This window comes from Puccinia triticina, chromosome 14A, assembly GCF_026914185.1.
Source record: "Puccinia triticina chromosome 14A, complete sequence".
Classification (NCBI taxonomy): Eukaryota; Fungi; Basidiomycota; class Pucciniomycetes; order Pucciniales; family Pucciniaceae; genus Puccinia; species Puccinia triticina.
In genome coordinates this window covers 2,646,290-2,660,860 of record NC_070571.1, presented here as the reverse complement: position 1 = coordinate 2,660,860, position 14,571 = coordinate 2,646,290, and the positions used below count along the sequence as shown (strand labels likewise).

Genomic DNA, 14,571 nt, shown 5'->3' with positions numbered 1-14,571 from the left:
TCTTTCACTGAACCTTGTTTATCTCAGAGGTACAACTCTGTGTCTTGCTTGATCTGCTCTTTCTTCTGGTTTTGCCTCCTTCTTGATCACAGGGCTGTCCCTCCAAATCCACAGGCCTTTGCCTCTATCTTGATCACAGGGCTGTCCCTTATTATCACTTGGCCTTTGCCTCAAATCTAGGTTACAGGGCTGTCCCTCAGGTTTCCCTTTAAGAACCTTGACTATCCAGAAGGAAGCTAAAAAATTGTGGCTGGATTAAACTTATCTAATCCAGATACCCTCCTGAGAGGAAGCTGTAGCACTTCTAGCACAGATTAGCAGCACTCTTCTGAAGAGTAGCATTGCCAGTGGACGTGCATTCCCACTAGAATAACCTAGTACTTCTCTTTCTCCTTATCCTGCTTGGTTTCTCTCTCTCTTTCTCTTTTTCTCTTATAGTTGTAGTTTCTTTATCCCAAGAAATCCAACCATTGCCCCCCCATTTCTTGTGTCCTGTTGTCACTATAGAGACTCAGGCTCACACCTCTCAATGACCAATCTGTGCCAGCCATCAACAGGTTTGATTCCTCTTGACAACCGGTAAAGTCCCGTTCATTGCAAGATTTGATTCTTTTACATGACCGGTTGTTCCCGGTCATCAAGAGTGCTGAGTCCTCTTGATGATCTGGTACAGTCATCAAGAGGGCTGTATCCTCTTGGTGACCGGTCTATACCAATCATTGAGAGTAATGAGTCTTCTCAATGAATGGTCTGTACTGGCCATCAGGAGGGCTCTGTATGTATTTACTCCCTTGATGGCAGGCACAGACTGGGCATTGAGGGAGTGATTGGATTGCTGGGCTTTTCACTCCAAGCCAACCTGGAGTTCTCAATGAATGGTCTGTACTGGCCATCAGGAGGGCTCTGTATGTATTTACTCCCTTGATGGCAGGCACAGACTGGGCATCATGGGAGTGATTGGATTGCTGGGCTGTTCACTCCAAGCCAACCTGGAGTGCAGGGCTGTGCACTCCAAAAAATACCAGGCTTTGGAGTGAACTAGTGTTCACTCCAATAAAATTGAAGTGAGCACTAATTCACTCCATTTTTGGCGTGCATCTGGTAATTTTTTGGCATGCCTAAAGCCTGGCCCAACAGTTGTCAGTAATTACTATTTTAAGGTGTCTCCAAACAACAACAAATTGGTCAAGGCAGCTCCAGAAGTGATTAAAATTCTCAAATCATACAATTACAAAACTGGTGGTGGGTTTTTCACTTAGTTTTTACCAGTATTTTTGATTGATCTGAAGTGCTGATTAACTTTGTTCTAATGGGCTGATGTTTCAGAACCTCTCCCTCCACTCCCTTTGCATCATTCTAATACAATGGAAGACTTGTTTTCCATCTGTAACACCTGGGCAAAACATCATGGATATGCGGTCCCTAAGTCAAACTCCCACCCTGGGAAAGATATCTGCGTCCACTGCATTCTTTCAGGTGGATTTTGTGGAATTTCATTAAATAAAGCTGGATGCAAAACAGCCTGCAAAAGGGCTTGGTACCGCTGTTGGAGGTACACCATGGTGAACACAAACATGAAGCATCACCCAGGCTTCAGCACCCTCTACCCACCAAAACATCCACCCTGAGCAGCTTGAGGAGATACAAAAGCTTTTGCAACCAATCTAAATCCTGCGCAGATCCTTTTACAACTCTGAACTTCAGATAATGAAACATATGCTACTAACAAGACAGTTACAAAAACCATACAGAAAATCTGTCTTGAAGATTTGGCTGGTAGATTGCCAACTGAAGCCTTATTGTCTGTCCTCAAAGATTCAAACTGGTTGTGGGGCCTTTGACAATGATATTTCTATTGAAAATTGTTTTTTTTTCTCACCCAGGTTCAATTCACCTTGCTTGCATCAACCATCATGTTTCCCTGCTAGATTCTACATATAAGACAAATCACTAAAACCTCCCTTTGATCCACATCCTTGGCAATGCCACATCAAATCAATCTTTCTCTATTGCCTTCTGCCTTTTGAGCTATGAAAACAAAGAAAATTATCTTTGGGCTGTGAATAATCTCCTGAAACACATGCGGTGTCCCTCATGGATTCCAAAAGTATTCATCACAGATTGAGACAGCACTTTACAGAGCACATTGGAAGATTCACAAGTAAACCTTTATACTTGGCACATCAACAAAAAAACAACTACCAATTGCAATAAGCATTTCCTAGCCAAAAATAAAATTCAAAAGTCCAAAGCAAGCAAACCTGAAGATTCCTGAGAAAAATCCATGCTTCTGTGGCAGCAAGTAATGTATGCAAAGACGGCCAATCTCTACAATGAACCTATTTATATGTTGAAGAAATTTCTTGTGACTCAACTGGCCGTTTGGGACTACCTCAAACAAAATATAATTCGTTTATTTGTTGTTGCTTGGGCTTGCCCCTCACTTCCAAAACCTCAACACATGAAGAGTTAAATCTGGTTATGAATATGCATATCTTAAGACTTTTGTAACAAATTCCTTGGGTGATCTACTTACAGTTTTCAAAAATTTATATCTCATGGTCAATGCTCAGGTTAACCATGTAAGGATGATAATTGGGCGGGTTTGGGCTGCCCGCGGGCTAACCCGGCTCAACCCGCTACAATTTTGGACAGGCCGGGCCGGGTCCAAACCCCAAGATATTGTGTCCGGCCCAAACCCATGTCCGCCTCATTGCGGACACGGGCGGGTTGCGGGAGGATCGGGTGGGCTTGGAGATAGGTTGGTAAAGCGGGCACCCGCGGGCTGCCCATGGACAGGCCATTGGCCAAAGAAAAATAGTCGTGACAAGTGTGATTTTGTAAAAAAAAGAGATACATAGACAGAAAAGAAATAAAACAACATGGGTACAAGGATGAAAAGAAAAAACATCTACTTTTTCATCCAATCTTGGGTGCACAAAAGGGCCTCAATGGTATCTTCTTTCAGGCAACAGTGGTAGTCATCAAGGACATGGCACCCGGTGGAGAAGGCTGATTTGGATGCCACAGAGGTGGCTGGGGCCATCAGGATAAGCCTTGTGAGTTTTGAAAGGGATGGAAATCATGATTCATTCATCTTCCACCAACCAAGTATGTCGAAGTGTTTTGTGTCAGTGAGTCCAACATTTTTTTCCTCAAGATAAAGATTGAGTTCAGCACCCGGAGCATTTGACTGGAAGCCATCACTTGATCCTTCCATGTACCTGAGGAATCAAGTGGTGTCCTCATTGTTGACTTGCTTGGTGCTTTCTGACATATTGTTGGTGTGTCAGTAGCGCAGGAAGGAATGTACATATTCCAGACACCAGGGGAGATATGTTCCCACTCCCCAGGGAGTGCCAGAGCTGAATTTCATGTGAGTTTTGGTTGGATGTGAGCCTGATGTGGATTAGTAACTCATCCCCAAAATAGTAAATTGGATGGAGAAGTTAGTGAAAAGTCAGTCACAATTGATTTGGAAGTCAACACAATGTTGTGTAGAATTCTTTTGTTTTCCATGTACAACTGTAGGAAGAAATATGATGAAATGATATTTCACCAAAGTCCAACTCATCAATTGCTCCTGTTTACTTATTTTTAAGGATAGCAAAGCAAAATTCCCATTCTCAAAAGTAATTCCTCCAAAAAAATGGGTTTCTTGTAATTCACATTATATGCCCTGATGTACAAAATTAAACTAAAAGTTGACTTGGTATTATTGGGTTTAGATTTTTGGAATGTGGTAATGTTGCAGTCATTGAAATTGAAACCCATTTCCTTGGAAATGCGGGAATTAATTTGAATTTGGCTGATAAAAATGACAAAAAACTGTTTTAATAGGGTGAAAGTCTGAGTTAAGTCAAGGTTGGATTGCGGTGCCAATTCACTTTGGCCATATATCCTGTCCTCCTCACGAAAAGGATCTAGTGAATTTTGTATTTTTTTGCTTTTCAAAATTCACATGTGCGCATGCAAGTTAACCTTTTTGCACTTTGCTAATAATCACCCTGATGTACGCGCGTACATTGAGGTGGAAATATCACAGGATGGGCCTTTCACAGCCACATGAAAAGTAAAATTTTTGTTTTGAGACACCAATTGTCCCCCTGATGTACGCGAGTACATGAGGGGGAAAAAATCACAGGCTGGGCCTTTCACATCTCCATGGAAAGCACACACTGGTCATGGAGCCAAGAAAGGACTATATTCTGGATGAGTTCTGGATGATTTTTTGGCAAGTTATGGTTTATTTCAGGATGATTTCCAACTGATTTCCACACTGACTTCCAGTCTTGTTCATACCTATTCAATATTGCTTTACCAAAGGCCTCCAGCACAGTTATGGAAAAAAGTTACGGTAAGGCACTCCCTGGGGAGTGGGAACATATCTCCCCTGGTGAGAGATTCATTATTGCTGAACAAACTTGAGCCAAGAATTCAGATGCTTCTTGGGCACCTTGCATTTCCTCAACACTAAAATGCAGGTATTGAATCTTGTAAGAAGGATTGAGGACAAGTCCGATGGCCGCAAATTCTTCCATCATGCCCCAGTACTTGTTGAACTTCTCTTTCATTGGCTGTATTATGTTGGTGACGTTGGTCATTTGAGCTAGTTGTCTCTTGATCTTCTTCATAGCACGGTAAGTCTGATTAGTTGTTGGGTATTTTGTACCACTCAAATCCAACGTGACTGTTGTTAGGTACAAAAAAAAATCAACTATCAAATTATTGGTTCAATCGCAAAAAAATGAGGGAAGAATATAAGCTAACCTTTGAAGAATGGCTCCAAGAACTTCTCCATAACTTCAAGCTGATCCCAGTCAACAACAGCCAAGGGACTGACTTCAAATTTCTCATTGTCCATTGCAAGCTGTTGGAAGGCTGATTTGAGGGGTGTTGATGACATGATCATCAAATAAGTTGAGTTCTACCGGGTCGGGACATCCTTTGAAGGATGTTTCTTCTTTGGATCAATGTGTGAGTTTGCCATAGCCTGTTTAAATGCTTCCATCCTTGCTGATGAGCCATGGATATACTTGACACTTTCTCGGAGGAGCTCAACTGGTCCACAGAATTCTTTGAGGCCATCTTTGACTACGAGGTTGATGATGTGGGCTGAGCATCAAACATGGAAGTAGGCTGAGGTTGCAGGTTGGCCTAACAATTGAGATCAATCACTAATAAACCTTTCAAATTGTGAAATCACAAGGTTGTTGGAGCTAGCATTGTTGAGTGTAACAAAAGCAACTTTTTGAAGGGCATTTCACTTAATCAAGACTTGACTGATACGATCCGCAATGACTTGGCCGGTGTGTGGGGACAAGAGAGGATGGAAGCTGATGATACTTTCGGTCAATTCCCAATCTTCCGCAATGTAATGCACTTTTACAACCATGTAGCCAGTAAGATCCGATGACGTCCACAAATTGGTTGTTAAAGTAATTTGGCTGGCCTTTGCCATCTTGGTCATCTCGATTTCCTTATACCAATTGTAGATACTGATGCAATTGTTCCTCAAGGTCATTTGTCCGGGAATTCAACACCGCAAGAGCTACGCTACGCTCAGAAAAGCGGTGTTTTAGCGCAGCGAAGTGGGTGGCCGCTTTTTTAATTTACAAAAAGCGATAGCGATAGCGCAAAATCACTATTGATAGCGCTAGCGCAGCGGAAATTTTGCTACGCCAGATGTGATCAGCGCGAAGCGCAGCGACTTTTTTTCGCTTTTGCTACAGTTTAGCGGAGCGTCAGCGTAAAAGCGGCTTGAGGCCGCTTCTATGCGCTACCAGCGGAAAAGGAGCGCCCGCAGCGTAGTGGTTAGGCGCAGCGTAGTGGCTTATCTGCAGATAGCGCAGCGGTTCTGCGCTTCGCCACCCACAGGCTCACCAGGTGAAGCGTGATTACTTAGGACATGCTCAGCATTCACCAGCAAGCGTAAATTTTGCATCTGATCAATTCCTGTTGTGTACCTGGTCCCCATACATACCGATCCCCCAGAATTTAGAGCTCCTCATCTCTCCTTGCATTGATATGTCTCAAGAAATTACTCCAGAAAATTTACCAAAAGCACCAATCACGGGTGATACTACCCCTTCCAATGCTCCACCTGCTGCCCAACCAACAATAAGACAATCTGCGCGCAAGAAAACCCAAGTTTCGACCCCTGGCTTTGTTCTGACGCAATCAGACTCCCGGAGAGCCCTTAACCCGCAGTCATCCTCATCGCATGCAGCCAATAATTCCAAACGTCCTGCAATTGGAGAGAATGGGAATACTCCAAGTTCAGGTCAGACTAGTACTACCCCGTTGAGTTGTGATGTGTTCTATTAGCTAAATATGTAGTTCTCGGTTCCACGGCCAAAGAAACAAGTATTTGAATTCATTTATATTGAGTTGGCCTTTGGCCATTGGTCTGGGTGTTTATTTTTGTCAGAAACTTGTTTCTTCCCAAGAAACCAACAATCCATCTGGTCCTGAGGAAATCTATGATATGACGCAAGATTCTGATGAAGAAAACAAGAAGGCCGCCACCCGCACGTTGAAATCAAAGGCCAATAAGAAGGTAACACCTCGCAAGGACGGAACTGATAGTATCCTGTTATTTTTCGGCCAGATTGAATCCTCTTTATCTTATAGTTGTCTCTGGTGCCCAAAAATTGTCAAAGCCTCAACCTCCTTGTACTACAACCTCAAGATACATCGCAACGGATCAAACATTAAAGGAACGATTCGAGCAGCATGTTCAGGTAGGCCAAAAGCTATTAGTGCTGGTGCAAAATTGCCCCTCACGGCTGCTCAGCAAGCTCAAGCCAATGCTCAAGAGAACTCTGAGTTGGATAAAAAACCCGGCAATACTGTTGCCTCATATGTGACCAAAGGGCGCTTCGACAACACCACCTTCAACAAGCTCTTGGTATTTTGGCTTGTACAACACTTGCTACCTTGGGCTCGCTTTGAAGACGCAATCCTTTGGATCACGTTTGATCACGTGGAGATGCGCACCAAGATATACTCACATACTTGGGCAGCAACTACCGCGCAAAATCTCTATCTAGCTCTTTGGTGTAGTGTATTGGATGATATCAAGGTAAAGTTCTTTCCTTTGTGTGTATGTTAAAATTCACGAAATTAGTTCCGGAGTTTGAAATGTCTGATGTGTTTGATTAGGCTTCTGAATCTAAAATCAGTTTAGTTTCTGACGTTTGGACGACTAAAGGTGGGCACAAGGCCTTTCTTGGCATATTGGTGTGTTACATCACAAAGAACTGGGAATATCGATGCCAGCACCTATCGATGAAGTACATATCCTGGCATCACAAGGGAAAGTATCTTGCTCTCCCTTTTGCTTGAGTTCTGATCAAGAGTGGTCTTCACGATGAGATAAGTATTTTTTTGTTTCAATATGAACCGGTCAATGAATCAGTGATCTTACTTTTTGCCTGGCTTGTCCTTTTGACTCTTAATTACGTCCTAGCCAAAACAACCAACTCAGCATTGAACAACTTCACCATGACTAAAGAGCTATCCAAAATCATCCGCGATCACGATGGGACGTTCTGGGATCAAGAAGTCAACCATCAACGTTGTTTCTGTCATGTACTATTGCTGATCCTAGGAGCCGGCCTAGCTGCAATCAATCTATCAAATGCCGAGGGACCAGCCCCAAAAAAACCCAAATCTTTTCCAACACTTGCAACAATCACTGAGGAAGGTGAGATGATTGAAGACGGACTCGAGCAGTCTGAAGAAAAGGAAGAGGTCGATCCGGATGATGTCTCCGAGTCCGATTCAGATGGTAAACCCAAAGACAATGTCATTGCTCAAGGGGTGCCCAGCAAGAAGAAAGCTAAAGGGAAGTACAGTGATAGTGGGATCGGCTTTACATTAAAGAAGGTCAGCAATTTCTAGGTCTTTTTTGGCACATTATTCTGACTTTCTTGAGTGCTCTCCTTGTACAACAGATTGATTACGTATGCCGTTGCATCTGCAGCTCTCCGGCAAAGCAGGCCGAGTTTAAAGTCTGGGCTGAGAAGCTGGGGTATGAGGGCCCCGGAATCATAGGGGGTTACGGAATACAATGGAATATCGCATATGACAGTCGGAATCAAGCATATAATGCACGAAAGGTGAGTAAAAGGTTTGAAATCAACTATCATTGACACTAATGGTAGTCTCAGTGATTTATTTTGTTCTTGTTCACAGGTCGTTAATCAACTTCTTGTCAACGAAACCAAAAACGGAAAGGATAACCATTTCAGTGGCTATGAGTTCATTCAATGAAGAATGGGACAACATCAAAGTCCTCAATAGGGTTCTGAAGGTACGGTACTGATATCAGGTCGTCCTTTTTGCTGATATCAGGACATTGTTTTTGATTCGTTGGCTGATCTGACAACTCTGTCTTGCTCTTGAGTCTTGGGGTTCCTTGATTTGACAAAGCGAATGGAGGGCAAAGGCCCATCTTGCTCAATGTTGCTATATGAATATAGCCGACTGATTGACAACCTCTCTCAAATGAAACAGGAAGACAGTGGAACTGTCTTAGAGGCAATGTTTGATCCGATGATCAAAAAGTCAACCAAGTATCAAGATCTTGCGCTCAAATGCAAACCGATCCTCATGGTGACGATGTTGCATCCAGCGTGGAGGCTCCTCCTGTTTTCAAACAAATACCCAATGCATCACCTTGAAGCACAATCTCTCCTTCTTGAAAAATTCAAGGACCGTCAGGCTGCCCTCATTTTGCATCTGATCAATTCCTGTTGTGTACCTGGTCCCCATACATACTGATCCCCCAGAATTTAGAGCTCCTCATCTCTCCTTGCATTGATATGTCTCAAGAAATTACTCCAGAAAATTTACCAAAAGCACCAATCACGGGTGATACTACCCCTTCCAATGCTCCACCTGCTGCCCAACCAACAATAAGACAATCTGCGCGCAAGAAAACCCAAGTTTCAACCCCTGGCTTTGTTCTGACGCAATCAGACTCCTGGAGAGCCCTTAACCCGCAGTCATCCTCATTGCATGCAGCCAATAATTCCAAACGTCCTGCAATCGGAGAGAATAGGAATACTCCAAGTTCAGGTCAGACTAGTACTACCCCCTTGAGTTGTGAACTCCACCTCCAACTGAAGAGAAGTCACAGACAACTACAGATCCTGAAGAACTCAACTCTGAGTACAACTTCTTTCCAACACAAGCTGGGCTGGACGACAGCGAAGACGAGTTGAATTGTTATCACGCAACCCACTTTTTGTTAGGTATAAAAGGCAATGTCCTCCTGTGGTGGAAGGTAAGTCTTGCTGCATGATTGTTTGTTCTCTGTATCACACAGCACTGACCACTTCATCCCTTTCCACATCTGGGATTCAGACTCAATCAGCATCGTTCCCTGTCCTGTCTTCCCTGGCCCGAGACTACTTGTCATGTGCAAGCAGCTCGGCATGTGTCAAGAGAACATTTTCTGCAGCTTCCGATATTTGTACCACAGTTCGTAGTTCCCTTGCACCTTGAACGATTGAAAGATGCATCAGTAGTCATCTTTGGCTTTGCAGTGGAGTCAGAGCTAAAGGACAATTCAATGATTGTCATGCGATTCTTGATGCAGCCAAAAAATCTCCAAAGTTCAGCAGCAAGATTTAACGACTTCTGAATCTCACCACTTCCTGTTCCTTTATTATCGTATCCAATTGAATACATTATATCACTATTCTTGCGACTAACTTGATACACAACCAATAGCTCAGATAAAAAAATTAATCCCACTTTCTTAAATCCACAGAATTCTAGACCTGTAGATCTAAGTTTTGGGGTGTTTTTTTGTCACAAAATGGGGCAAAACTTGCCCCTTAATCTCACTTGGCACGTTGAATATCCCCGAAGACCCAAAGGCCCTATGGATGACCCTCCAGCTGTGCCGGAGCAACGAGCAAAAGAGGGCCGGTTGGTAAACTAGCCAGGGGGGGCCTAACCAAGAAGTTAGGGGCCTCCCAGGGAGGGGGCGGACGAAACCGAATCCCCTGCGGTTCCATTGATCCCAACCCCCTCCTTATATAGTACCTGGAGGCACCATCTCACCGCGCGCCGCCCGCTTACCAACCAGCCACGCCACCCTTCACCTAAGCTATTTTAACCGCCTCGGTGGCGCCTCTACCCTCAACACACCACTTCACAAGCCACACCCACACAACGTGCGGTCATCGCGCCATCGCCACGGGGCACGATAACTCAGCCAAGGCCCAACACCCTCACCACGCCGCCCGCTGCCCCAGCATGACGAGCACACAGGCCCATCCTGATTACCACTGACCTTCTTTCTTTCAATTAGTGTCATCACTCCCCCCCCCCCCCGCTTATACCATCAAGTCTGTACACACCCTGCAGGCAGAGCGGCACCCCAGAACCTGCATGCCTTTGGCGGAGACCCCAACGACAACAGCAACAAAGATGACAATTCACCGAGGTTCTAACACGGGACCAGTCCCAACTTCTCTGCGATAACCTCGAGGTCTGTCTCGACAGCGCCAACACCTCCACCGCCGGCCCACACACCTTCCGGATGTCCGGCAGGGGTGGCATTGGCACGGGGATCGACGGCCCGATGAGCCACACCGAATGGTCCTGCTGGTGCGCCGCCCATCGCCCCGACCCTGTTGGCCGGCCACGCCTGGTGATCATCGAGTTCGAGCTCGAAAACGACGAGCTCAACCCGCCCTCGACGGTCTCCGTCGAGCCGGTAGACGAAGACGATCGGGGCGGGGTGGCCGGCAAGCCCTACGAACCCACCGAACAGGACCTCATCGAGTCCACCATGTCCATCAACAAACCGCTCCGCGCGCTCGCTAGACTCCGCAGGAAGGGGAAAGACTTCTCCGGCGACTCCGTCGAGGTGCTCTCCATACTCAGTCAGCTCAATAATCAGTTCGATAAGGCAGACGATATGCCCACCTTCCTCAAGATGGCCATCGGCTTGGTCAGGGAACTCACCGGGTTCGATCGCGTTATGATCTATAAGGTCGGTCTTCTTCTTGATGAGGATGCAGCGCGCGATATACATGAGCAACAAGCTCTCGCAAACTGCTGCGACTTAATTCCGCGCTGCTCCGCCAAAAAAAGACGGGCCTTTTTCATTTCCCCTTCCAAGTTGATGTTGACCTCCCCGGTCACCCTTTACGGAAACAGTTCGACGAGTCTTGGAACGGTCAAGTCATCGCTGAACTCGTGGATTGGAAACGGACTCGCAATCTCTATCGAGGCCTCCGATTCCCTGCCTCAGGTCAGTGGTTCTCTCCTCCTCTCTCTCACCCACGATCAATTGGCTAACCTTTTTTTTTTTTCTCAAATAGACATACCCGCCCAAGCTAGAGAGTTGTACAACATCAACAAAGTCAGGATGCTGTACGATCGCGATCAACCTACTGCTAGGCTGATGTGCAAATCCCAAGAAGAGCTGTCGAAACCGTTGAATATGACCCACTGTCATCTCAGGGCAATGAGTCCGATTCACATCAAGTATCTGGCTAACATGGGCGTCGTGAGTTCGATATGTATATATCTCTCCATTCTCTCTATACGCTGACTCCAATTTCTTCATCAGCAATCCTCATTTTCGATATCCATCATCATGAATGACGAATTACGGGGCTTGATATCCTGTCACAGCTACGGTAGATTCGGCCAGCGCGTGACGTTTCCGACGCGGCAGTTCTGCACGATGCTGGGCGACACCGTCTCGCGGAACATTCTGCGCTTGAACCTCTCCCAACGCCTGCAGTCGCGCAAGCTCATCAATACCACCTTGACCTCCAAAAACCCCTCAGGCTATTTCGTCTCCAAGGCCGAGGATCTGCTCTGGCTCTTCGACGCTCAGTCCGGCGTGCTCTCCATCGGCGAAGAGGCCAAGATCTGGGGCACCGTGTCTAATTCTCAGGAGATCCTGGCCATTCTCGAGTACCTCAGAGTGCGGAAATACAAGTAAGATAATAATAGACCACTTCCTTCTCTGGCCGACCCCTCTCCTTATTGATCACGCTTGTTTTTGTGATAGCTCAATCCAAGTGTCGACGGACATCAATGTGACCTTCCCGGACATCGAATACCCCGGCGGGTTCGAGTCGATCTCCGGCGTGCTCGTCATCCCTTTGTCCAGGAGCGGTCAGGCCTTTATCTGCTTCTTCAGACCCGCCCAGTCCCCATTGGGCTGGGAACCCCCATGAGAAAATCATGAAGGATGATAAGAATGGCAACATCCTTGAGCCGAGGAAGTCGTTCAAGATCTGGTCAGAGGTCAGCATTCCTTCCCCTACGAACAAAAACAAAATGGGTTTTTCTCTCGAAACGGAGGTTTGTATCTGACCTGATGATCATGTTTTGTAGACCGTCAAAGAACGCTCCAAGGCCTGGACCGCCGACCAGCTCAAAACCGGCTCGGTCCTGAGTCTGGTGTACGGGAAGTTTATCGACGTGTGGCGACAGAAAGAGGCGGCAGTGCAGAACAACCAGTTGCAAGCCCTGCTGCTCTCGAATGCGAGTCACGAGGGTAAGCGTTTCTTACGCGAGATGAATCAGACTGTGGATCAGAAAGACCGGGCGCTCAGCAATCTTCTGGTCCTCGGACCGCTCGGCCGACCCAGTCAGGACCCCCTTGCATCAGATCTTGTCTACCCTTGAACTCGCTCTCGACGGCCAGCTCGATGAAGATACTCGCGATAATCTCTCGAAATCTTATACTGCTTCGAGAGCTTTGGTTCATGTGATCAACGATCTGCTTGTAAGTGAACCTGAAAGGTAGACCCCTTTCAGACGCCATCGTTATCCGTTGTATCACACCCATAGCGTTTCACCATGCCCGTCTAAACGGAGCCTGATCTACTCGAGGCAGACTTGTTGACTACCGACCACCGCTCCAAATCTACCCGCCACCATCAGCACTTCAGCCGATCATCCGTCATCAGCCACCCCTCCTCCACCCGAGGCCCGCCGACAATCGAGCAGCCGGTATCAATTGCCGGGATGAGCCACGCCGCACCCTCCGCCGCCGCGCCCTCCTCGCGCTCCGACCCGAGCCAATGCAGCTCCCCCCCCCCCCCCCCCCCCCCCCGACCATCCTCTCTGACCCGGACTCCTACATCACCACCCGCTTTGAGTACCAGCAGGGCGAGGACGGGCTGCTGATCCTGACCGGCCGCAGGGGTGAGTTCACGGCCTGCGAGGACGAGCCGATCCGGATCCCCGGATGTGCCGTCCCCCCCTCTCTCTTTCTACAGCCACCCACTCACACACACCGTCCCGCCCGCGCCACAGACCAGCACCAGGAAAAATAAACTGTCACTAGACTACAGGTGACATCAGCCTAAGCCCACTGAGCTACCCACCAGCTGCACAGTTGGCCGCATGGACAGCCCCTGTAGGAAACAAAGGGGCCATTGTAGCCTAGTTGTGGTAGCACCAGAGCTGGAACAAAGTTACAGTCATTGTTGCTTGATGTCACCTGATGTCTGGTGACAATTGATTTTTCCTGGTGCAGGCCTCAAATGTCCGCTACGTCGATGTCACCTCCGACCCCACCACACCCAGCACCCAGCTGCACAGCATGGCCTTGGCCTAACAGACCGTCCCAGCGACTGGCCGCGCCGGACCCCTCTACCAGCCCGCAGTCAGAGACTTCTTGGCCGCAAGACATTGTCTTGGGGAATGGTTCACCTGGGTCATGGCCCTCGGCCCTGTGCACCACAGAGGAGCTCACGCAAGCACCCTCCGGTCAGGATGACGGCCGGGAAAATGCCACACCGGTTGGCTGGCCTGCCTCAGGCCAAATGCAGCACATAAATCAAAGTTACATCCACTAACTCTTCACTTTAAAATTGATGGCTCACAGTAAGGCATTTGTGTGATGTTAGCAAGGACACCCCCTAGCTGTAATGATCATGCACACAAATGAAGGCAATAACTTTCCTGCTGTGGAGATGAGCATTCAGATTCAGGTTCTCTTGGCTGAAGAGAGGATAATTAAGCTAACCAATTATCTTGGTGAAGTGCTCCCAAACTTCAATTGTTAGTTTTATTTTCCTTGACTGAGATTCATATGCTGAATTGTCAAGGCTGTTGGTGGTTAATGCTGGAGTTCAAACCCCAGCAGTCTTGGTGATGGTCAAAGTAGCTTGTGATTTGGATGGAAGAATCATGTCAATATCAGGTTCCTTACTGTTAGAACCTGCAATTTCAACCAACAACAGTAGCCAAGTGATCAAGATGGTCAAACGTGGGAAGAATGTGGGCTTGCCTCTTTTTTTTGGTTTGTGTTGATCAACAACCAGATAGTGCAGGGGCTGGAGCTGGTATCCCATGCCAGCCCCTCTGGTTGAGTCCCCTCATACTGTGTGGTCAAACTTGAAGCAGGAGCAGCTGGATATCATTCACTGACCAATCCCTCCTTGGACAATGCTGGGAAAATCACAATGGCTTGAGCCTCAACTGATCAAAAAATTCAGCCATCTCACACATCTTTGCCCCAGGAGGAGAATAAACTCAAGTTACAAGCAGAGCCAATTGTAATATTTTGGAAAAATGAAG

At 46.8% G+C, this 14,571-nt stretch overlaps 1 protein-coding gene across 1 annotated transcript; it reads left to right on the top strand.

The window, feature by feature from the left end:
• Nucleotides 1-6,027: 6,027 nt before the first annotated feature.
• PtA15_14A253 (uncharacterized protein) lies at nucleotides 6,028-12,855 on the top strand (the record flags this gene model as incomplete). The annotated part of the gene is made up of 12 exons (XM_053162950.1): nucleotides 6,028-6,283; nucleotides 6,450-6,559; nucleotides 8,796-8,951; nucleotides 10,481-11,014; nucleotides 11,182-11,275; nucleotides 11,346-11,533; nucleotides 11,597-11,973; nucleotides 12,047-12,153; nucleotides 12,179-12,285; nucleotides 12,376-12,538; nucleotides 12,633-12,769; nucleotides 12,835-12,855. The coding sequence occupies 12 exons, from the start codon at nucleotides 6,028-6,030 to the stop codon at nucleotides 12,853-12,855; spliced, it is 2,250 nt and encodes a 749-aa protein (XP_053026925.1).
• Between the last annotated feature and the right edge of the window lie 1,716 nt (nucleotides 12,856-14,571).